This window comes from Nelumbo lutea, chromosome 8, assembly GCF_056320005.1.
Source record: "Nelumbo lutea isolate HS-2025 chromosome 8, American lotus-T2T, whole genome shotgun sequence".
NCBI classification, from domain to species: Eukaryota; Viridiplantae; Streptophyta; class Magnoliopsida; order Proteales; family Nelumbonaceae; genus Nelumbo; species Nelumbo lutea.
In genome coordinates this window covers 57,538,606-57,548,874 of record NC_142691.1, presented here as the reverse complement: position 1 = coordinate 57,548,874, position 10,269 = coordinate 57,538,606, and the positions used below count along the sequence as shown (strand labels likewise).

At 36.5% G+C, this 10,269-nt stretch overlaps 1 protein-coding gene across 1 annotated transcript; it reads right to left on the bottom strand.

Moving 5' to 3' along the window:
• Nucleotides 1–520: 520 nt before the first annotated feature.
• LOC148844361 (UPF0481 protein At3g47200-like) lies at nt 521–2,153 on the bottom strand. The gene has a single exon (XM_088959216.1). It carries the CDS (start codon nt 2,093–2,095, stop codon nt 779–781), a length of 1,317 nt encoding a protein of 438 aa, XP_088815342.1. The 5' UTR covers nt 2,096–2,153; the 3' UTR covers nt 521–778.
• Between the last annotated feature and the right edge of the window lie 8,116 nt (nt 2,154–10,269).

Here is a 10,269-nt window from a genome sequence, read left to right as displayed (position 1 = left end):
ATAGATTATTTCTTGATTGTTTTTTTTTTTTTTGCAATAAACTAGGGGCCTATTTATTTCAAATTTTTAGACCTCCGATATATTCCTCCTTATTATCTCTTCCTTTTTTTTTAAATATTTTTTATTCATCTTAAAAAATCAACTATGGAAATAGGATTCTAATTATGTCTAGTCAAATAGTTAGAATTGGAATGGACCATTTTGATTCCAAGACTCTATTTCTACGAATCGAATAGACCCTACAGAAGGGAGGCTTATAGGATTGCAAGTGAATGAAAATCTGGGGAAGGTTTTTGTAATTCTTCCCTATCCTGGCATTTAAACAATTCACTCTTGAACTATATTAATGCTTGATAAAGCAATTGAAAATAAGTTATCCCTAAGGATGTATTTAGTTTGAAAGAAAAGATAGGGAAAAAGAAGAGAAAGGTTTGTATAGGTTTCCCTAACAAGAGTAAATTTATGAGTCACAGTGAAATAAAAAGATACAAAGAGAAATGAAGTTGCAATGTGTAGAATCTTAGATAAAGTAGAAAATAATCCATTGATAAAAGAAATTAATGCATCATATATACATAAATCAGTCTTATCTTTATTACAATACTCTGAAAGACTAGTGCGGGAATCCCAGTCCCACAGACTGCTGATTAGCTATGCAGAGTAATAAAATACATCAGGATTTTGATATGAAATAAGGTCACCATGGGGCTGGATTGCGGAAGAGCAGACGGTGATCTATTTTGTTGAACGCCAGAAGTCGACCCTCCAATATTATCCATTAGAAATAGTTTCCTATGAAAGTCGGTAGCCACACACGCAAACGATTCTTGCAATAAGATTTTACCTGGTTGCAGACCTCAGAATAGCAAAAATTAACAAGGGTAACCTCCTTGCAGAGATTATTGAAGAGTAAAGAGACCTCTTCATCGCCACCCAGGTAATTGGTGATAATTCCACGGTGGCAGAGAAATCCCACTTCCTCCGTGGTGTTAATTAGCTTATTCATCAGGAAAGCATAGGATGTGACTTCATGAAGGGGGCGACTATTACTGCATTGCTCCCATGCAATTAGATTTCTTAGCAGAACCTCGAAGTGATCTTCAATATGTACTGGTGGAAATTCCAACACCCCATGACTGAATTTGATGTCCAGGAAACTTGTTTCTTCGTGACCCTTCTTGAACTTGATCCCAGCCCGTCGGAGCCTTGTCACACTAAGCAATAGATTCCCTCCTGGATTCGACTTTGGTTGCAAATATTTCACATCATCTAACAGAACCTTGTATACCAGATCGAGCAAATGCTTGCTACTTGTAAATTTGGAAGCCTTTAAAAGTAGGTGTTGGTCGTTTGGAATTAGAGGTTTGAAGAAACGAAGGGCAAGCCTTGTGAGTGACTGATTTTCATGTTGGCCAGAGAACTTCGACTTCGTTTTAACGAATAACTTATCAAGAACGAACAGAGGAAGTTGATTTTCAAGTAATATCATGTCGCGGACCAGACTTGCATACAACCAGTTGGTATTGAATATTGGATCGGTCTCATCCTTTTTCACCTCTGCACTCCTTAGGAAAAGCTCGATCATGAAGAAACCATCAAATAACATCATTTTTAAAAAATCATTTCTGCTCATTTTACTGATTTCTGAGTAGGATTTGTGAATTTCTTCTTCTAAGAAACATAAAATATTGAAAAACTCCCCCAACTTTTTAAAATTTGACTCTTGTGTTGTTGATATTCGATTGAGAAGTGCTTTAACATATCGCTTTTTGTGCTCTTCCATGGTCTGCAAGCTTTCTTTACCATGGTGATTAGGGCCGATAGCTATCAACTCGGGCACGTAGGCATATTGGTTTATTTTGTGAAATTTCTCAGGGACTCTATGAATACAAGAAGATGAACTATAGGACGACGAAGACTTACCAGTAAGCTCTTCAAGATCTTTGAGGGTAGAAGCAGCCAATTCCTTGCTGAGAACACTAATATCTAATGTAACATAGGATACATCTGCATTGGTATGATGAGAATCGACATTACCAGACGCCATTCTTCTGCTGTGACATCTAAGATGTGAGTAACAGCGTTGGGCACACATAAACTGGACGGATAATTGCGCTCACCATCGGGGATGGAGGGGGCGGTTCATAATGGATTATTGCAAATTTTTTCTCTAATTTTAAGAAAAATTTAATTTATATAGATCCATACCATTAATACTATTGATTATTTGAAATTTGTCAATGTTACTTTGACCAACTACCATTCTTCCAAGCATTATTAAAAGCATTCTTTCCTTTCACGATCAAAACTCTAGTTGTTTAATTTTTGGATGCTCTAATATGTAAACAAAGTCTTGTTTTGCTCAATGATCAACACCAATTCACCTCCTCTTGGCCCCAACAATTTGATCTCACTGCCATAACTTGCCAATTCAAATACTTTAATTAGTAGGGTTTCTAAGTTGAACCCTTGATGCGAAAGATTCAAAATATACCTTTCTTCCTTCCAAAACCTCTCTTTCAGCAAAGAATGTTAAATGCTTGGTTTCAACCTCCTTAGATCAATATTTGTATGTATATGTCCATTGAATCTCAAAAGCATAGGTTTGGAATACTTGGACCAGAGTAAATAGTGTGAAATGGGAAGAATGCAGAAGCCCAGAAAGTAAGGTAAGATTTTACTATTAATTGTTTTGAACTTGCTGAATAAGATAAATCGGTATGTCTACCTTTCAAAGAATTAAATATATGGGAGATGAATAAAGGAAAAAGATGGCAATGGCTTGCATTGGAACATGAAAATAAGACATAGGGATTTATGCATACTAAACTAATATTTATTATGCTGAAAATACACTAAACTAATATTTATTGTATTTTAAGTAATTATATATTGCATATTTGTGATAAAATTATTTTCAATAATTGTGTATAAAATTTATTTTTATAACAAAAAAAATTTAATAATTATTAGAGATTAAATTACTGTTGCTTAAATTTCTAAATTTAATTTATTGTACTTTTTGTATTTTTGTTAAAAAATTACTTTTAATAATTATGTCGTTTTATAATAATTTATTGATTAATTTTTATTAAAAATTAAACTATTATTTGATATTACACTATTTACTCCATTCTCCTTCTTTTATTAAGATTTATGAACAAGGCATTCATCCATTCAGGAGCAGCAAGATGTTCTGCAACACACAGGACATACTACGAGAATGAAGTTGATGGGTCTGCAAATTTTCAATGTGAAGAAAAATCGCCACCGCACTATGTCTGCCAGTGCTCCGGTTTCCTCCATGTACTCTTACGTTACTCAAAGTCTCATCCTTCATTCTCTAACTCTTTATGGTATTCTACTCCAGTAATCTTCGAATAATCACTCTCAATTATGTGGGTGGATATCATGCTTAGAGCGCAGTGATTGTAACAGCGAGTTTGGGCACTATTTCATCTTATGGAGGAAGAAGATGATGAACAGTATTTTATTTTAAAGAATAATTTTGATATTTTTTTAAAATTTTAAATTATACATCATCACGTGATTAGATGAATGCCAAATTGTTAACGGTAAGAACTACATTAACACATTTTGATCTGAAATTTTCCCAAAAAAATTAAAAACTAAAAGGATTTCAGCGGTACCAAATGATCGAATGTGATCTCCTGTCGCAATTTTGTTTTCAATAATGGTTTGTAAGACAACAATTATTACTTCTTCTTGGGCCTGGCTCCGTGCCCTGACAAAGACGGACACGAATGAGCGGTTGGCACTGAGGAAATATCTAATGAAATTATATTCATGTTAGAACTTTTTTTTATCTGATTGGTAAGTTTGTCTCGGAGATTAGACGCGCGCACAAAATTGTTTTAACATGAATAAGACTATGTTGAGTGGTCCACAAGTCCACAGTTCTTTTCTAAACTTGGCACCTTCTGCCACAAAGATTCAAATATATCTATGTTTAATTTGTTAAAAAAGAAGAGAGATTTAAGTATGAATTCCTCCACCTTTCTGTTTCTCCTTGTCATCTTAAATTAATTAGGGCCAACATTTTCCACACTCTACACCTTATTCACTTTATCATTAAAAACATGGAAGTCAGATAGTGTCACCAACTTGAATGGTGAAGCGTCGATCATGCACACTTAATATCTTCTAGTTTTTGTTTTTTTTTTTTTTTTTGGTTCTTTTGGTTGGTAGGGCATTTTTGTGGAATAAATAATGATTTTCCTACACTTTTAAATATTTTGCACTTGGTTTATGTGATTATGTGAGTTTATAAAAACTAATAAGGGTATATATGCTTTGTACATAATAATTCTAAAGGATAATAATGATAATAATAACATATCCAAAATTTTATATAAATATCTATTTTTTTTATTTTATTTTATTATTAATTGAATGTAGATTGCAAAATCTAAATCTGATTACATAAACACTTCATCCAATCTAAATTAATAATATATGATCAGTTATGGGCATATACTAACGTACCCCATAGAATTTGGGTGTAGACGTTTTTTATCAGTTTGGCAAGGGGTCTATCCTATCCTAACCCAAGCCATTAGCAGCTCTAAGTCCTTAGACTATTATGATTTAAACATCTGCTGTATATTTTTTGATTAATTATTGATTTGGGAGAGGACTCTTGTCATTACATTTATAAGAGATAATTTACAAGATACTATTATATCAACAATATTTGAAGAGGCATGCCAATTTGGTTTGATTTCCATGTAGTTTCCATATGCCCCATGAATATTTTAATCAAGACTGGAGTTTGAGATTTCACAAGTTGAATTGTCCAAAACAAACTAATTTTCCATATCTTGCCTGCACTAGACTACTCTCCAAAGATACTACCTGTATGTTGTAGTTGTATGTTTGAAGTTGTCAATTGAGGCAGATCCAGTCTACACAGCTGGATCCAAGTCTACTTCTCAACTTGTAAAACCATCTAAAGTCTAAACCATTGTTCATGAATACCTTTCCATACTCCACACCTAAATGATAGTTGGGAATTAACCCTCTACATCCCAGCCATTAGCATTGAGCCTATACACTCTGCATCTAAAGTCTACTTGTTGGCTGAACTTTGCCTTGTGTGGCTTGGTTGGAATCATCACAGCCTATGCTTTTGTTTGGATCACTAAGTATTACACCAATTACAAGCCTGAGCCTATACGTTCACTATCTATGTCAAGTTCTACACGGCATGGAACTAACAATATTGTTGGCATTAGCCTGGGTTTAGAGTCAATATTTGATCTTCCGGTTCTTGTTATTATAAGCATATCCCTTGTCTCAGCTTTCTAGTTGGGTCACACTTCGGGCTTGTTATATGAAAATGGAAATCCAACTGGTGGTGATATGTTTGGTCCGATCGCTCATTATGCAGGTGGAATTGTAGAGATGAGTCAACAGGTACCATTTCCTGACAAAAATGCAAGCAATCCTGAAGCTTCAGAATTCTTCAAAGAAATTGCTTTTTCTTATAATATCTTATCTGATTTAGAGAAAAGAAGACAATATCGTAAAGCTGGATTTGAGGTGGACACCTTCCCTCCTTCCTTGCCTTCTTCATATTTTCTGTTTTTTAAAATTATGCAATGATACTGTTATTATTTGAAATGTTCAGCAATCAAATGATGAAATATTCAAAGCAATGATCTTTCCTAATAAGAATTCACTATACGACCTGTTCTAAGAACTTTTGAATCAAGTTGTTATGTGCACCTAGAAGTTAGAAAAAAAACTGTAGTTGATCAAATTAGAACCTTAAGGAAACTAAGTCCTTAAAGAATCTAATCTTAAAGACCCCATAAAGGTTGATCACTCCCTTGATAAGTCAAGATATTGTATTCTACCAAGAACACAAGAAGGCAAAGCTAAGCTTGTTGAAAATACCACTGTATTATTGATGATCTCGTATTACATAGTTGTAGCATTTATATAAGCATGTAAACATCATTATCTTATAAGGAAATTCCTAATCTTATAAGAAAACTCCTAACTAATGATTATCTTATCAGGAAACACCTAACTGATGAGGATTCCTTTAATTTAGGAGAACAAATCTGCTTTGATATAGGAATCTTTCTAAAATACTACAACTAATGACAAATAAGCATAGAAAAGTCAAAATAAAACAAAACAAGACAAAACAAGCCCAACAAGACAAAACAAGCCCATCAATACATCTTGGCATGCAAGTTGGGTCTTTTCTTATCATGTCCATGTGCCAAGCCCCTCAAGCTTTGTTCTTCAAATTCTAAGCCTTATACATCGTCTTGCACATAAACATAGGTGGTTATCCTTGGTGAAGTTTTGGGAACTGCTAGAACAGTCTTAGAATCTTTTAGAACAGCCTCTTTGTCATGCACTTCCATGATTAAACCTTGTAGAGCCTTTTTCATCCTCTTTGTTCTTGCCCTAGTCATTGGTCCACCGATTCCTTGCAAAGGATCTTGAGAATATTTGGGAATATTAGCTTGAACCATTTGGCCAGTACCTCGATCTCCATTATTGGTATTATTCAGCAAGCTTAGCTTTGCATTCTTGTGTTCTTGGTAGAATACAATATCTTGACTTTTCAAGGGAATGATAAACTTTTGTGGCATCTTCAAGATTGGATTCTTTAAGGACTTAGTTTCCTTAAAGTTTTAATCTGATCAACTACAGTTTGTTTTCTAGCTTCTGGGTGCGCATAGCAATTTGATTCAAGAATTCCTAGAGTAGGTCATCTAGTGGGTTCCTATCATTTCCTTAATCCTAGGCCAATTTTTCCATCAGTAATCTCCCAAAAGCTATCTTTAAGTTTTTTTTTTTAATCAAAAACAAATACTTTTATTAATTGTTATAAAAGATTGGATGTATAAACAAGAAGTGCTAAGCACCCCTAGAATGGTCCAACATTTCTACCTACCTCTTCCCTTTCCCCAAAAATAGATATTGAATTTACAAAATTCTCTGTCGCCACAGAACATTTTAACTCTATTAACTGTTTAGCCTTGCCTTGCCTTGCATATTCCACCAAGTTTGCTAATCCTTCAGTCCATGTATAATTGGCTCCTATTATTCCCAGCTGTTCAATTTCTCTTATAGCATTTTTGTGCTGCCATGAATCTTGGGAACCACTTCTCTGCCGCCCTGTGACCACTTTAATCTCCCTCCAACTCTAATCCTCCAATGTAGAGTGAAGCACTCAAGATCAAGCCCCAGAGCACAATAGGCACTTCAGATCTTAGAAACTCACCACTTCCAATGCTGCATCCATCAAAATTTAGTTTGATTTGGGTATATAGAGGAGGAATTCAACTCTTAGAGAGTGTAGTTCTGGCGATGGTGGTGGATGCCATTGTTTCCAGCTTCAACTAATATCACGTTTAGAGAAAGTGAGAAACCATTAAATAGGTTTAGGGACTTGATCTGATGAACTACTTTTATCTTTTTCTTTTTTTTTTTTTTTGAAATTTGTCTTTCTTTGATCTACTCATCTCCTTAAAAATCATTGTTTTTTCTTTCCTTCTCATTATCATCTATAAATTGCTTCCTTCATGCATCTCCACATTATTCACCCACTCTTACTTGGAAGGATGAAAAAAGACAACTTGAAAGGATTTTCCACATCATCTGGTGGTTACACCTGAAAACAGATATAGAGAAAAACAAATGTTGAATACTAGAAGTAAAACAGGAAGTTGTGCTGAGATTAATAGGTGGTAGGTGGTTTCTTCATTTGCATTGTACAAAAACCACTTCTGGGGGACAAGCAAAAAAGCCCTAATTTTTGGGGGGAGTAGTCTACACCAAACTTCTTTGGCCTGCAGAACTAGTGGTGAGGTAGAAGAGGTAGTCAAGGCATAAGAAAAGAAGCAAACACAAAGGAGCCAGAGGAAGTTGAGGTCCAAATTCTCTTATCTGGTTTGGAGAAATCCAAGAAAACCCCTTAAAGAAGATGAAGTAAGTGCAGCAATTTTGGTCCCTTTTAAGTTTGGTACCCAAAATTTGAGGAACTAAAAGCAAGCATTAGTATGGTTACATTAAATCTCATAGAGTTTTGGGAGTAGTTTCTATAGTATCCTTATAATTGGTAATAAGGTTTGTGAAATAATTTTATTTTCTTTAAAATGGTCATTAATGAAGGTAGATTAATTGCAAAACTTCAATAATTTACTTAGAAGTTATCTACTAATACCATCTTGTTTGCTGGTAGCTTTTGTTTATACTGGCTTGGCTAGTATTTGATGGATAATACTATGAGCCTACCTTGGTATTTCTCAGTGAAGAAGCAGCAATGAGCCTGGTGTTGTAAACTGAAAATACACAATGACACTTTCATCTTGCATTAAATGTTAAGACAGTAAAATTGCAACCAGCAAAATGTCCTGGATCACACAAGCAGTTGGTCAAAACCTGAAGAAGCAGATACAAACCAGTCTGGTTAAACACACAACAATTAAATATATGTTATGTATACATTATAAAGAGAACAATTTTAGCTCCACTACTGATGTGCAGTCAAGGAGATTAGAGGCTTCTTAATGAATTCATAGGAGAAACTTGAGCTTCCACAGAAATAACTCAACATTTTATCTCCAATAAAATGAATCCCCAGGTTATCGTAATCATGACTTGAGAATTCACAACCATTACTCAAAAATCATGTGAACCTTCAGAATAACACTTCTCTTATAAATGGACATGAACACGTTTGGATTTGGGTAAATTTTTTAAACTATTCTTATGGTTTAGTTAATTGATTAAGTGTGTTCTTACTGTCTGAAATGACTAACACTATCCCTATTATTTATTACAATTGATTAAGTGTAAATTTTTCTTCAAATTTTCACCTTTACATTTCTCACCAAACAGCAGCCGAAGGGGTTTTCACCGCTCGGACCACAGAATGAATGGATTATCGATGACAGAGGTGATGGCGAAGAGCCACGAGGGGATATATTGGAGCGATGGAGGAGTAGCGGGTGAAACTTGGTGGAATCGATAAACTTTGGCGAAGGGTGCAAGGACTGCACTTGGGGCACGGGAGTATCAGATCGGTGTGGAGCCCACATCGAGGGGATTGGGAATTTCTAGGATTCCCGGAAAACAAGGGACCGGAGGTTGCAGTCAATCTTTTAACATGAGGGATGGTGGACATTGCTATGGCCTATCAGTCTACCACGGAGCCGGTAAACTGCACGCTTGAAAAGGCCAAGTTATTCACTTCAGACACCTCAGACAGCACCAGTGACCTGTGGAGGTCTGGATGTGACGCACATCGTTTCAATCTATCGGACGCAAGGTTGAATCTAACAAGTGCAATACAAGCCACCTAAAATTTAACTCGGAAAGGGTGCTTCCCCACCGGCAATGGAGAAAAGAGGACAGAGGACCTGTGTTAGGTTGTTGCAGGGGTTTCACGGTCCGATGTAATATTAGATCCTCTGTCCTCTGTTCTCCATCCCGGTGGACAACCAACCTAAATTTTGGCAACTGGCCGATGAGCTTCGTGGAAGAAACAGCTGGAGCTTCCATGTAAAAATGCCCACCGGAAAACAGAGTCTGCCTCTAGGAATGGAAAAAACAACCGAACAACCTTAATCTTTCAAAATTATCGATGTTGTTTGTGTAGGGGTTGGAGATTCAGGCTATGTGGGAGGATGGAAGAAACGACTGCAGTAAATCAGACCCGACTAATCGTCGCCGAAGAAATGCCCGCTACCTCTCCTTTCCCCATGTACGAACAAGCCCCTTAGGGATGGTGGTGGAGAGAAAAAACAGGAAAAAAACACTATTGAAATGGCACCTGGAGACCCCACCGCCGAGGTCGCCGCCGGTCTTCGCCACGCCGGTTAGAGTTGAAGAGGACGCTAGTGATGAACGGGATTCTGGTCGATTCAGTGCCGGGTGGACGTACGAGGTCGGGCTAAATTCTGACTCATCATCGGGGATCAACCTCTATAAGATGGAGATAGCCAAGCGTGGGAGGAATGGCTTCTACCTCTCCTTTCCTCATGTACGAACGAGCCTTTCAGGATGGAGGTGGAGCGAAAAAAGGGAAAAAAACACTGTTCAGATGGCACCTAGAGACCCCCGCCGTCAAGGTCGGTGCCGGTTTTTGCCACGCCGGATAAAGTTGAAGAGGACGTACTAGTAATGTACGGGATTCTGGTCGGTTCAGTGACGGGTGAACATACGAGATCGGGGCCAGATTCTGGCTCGTCGTCATCGGGGAACAACCTCTATAAGACGAAG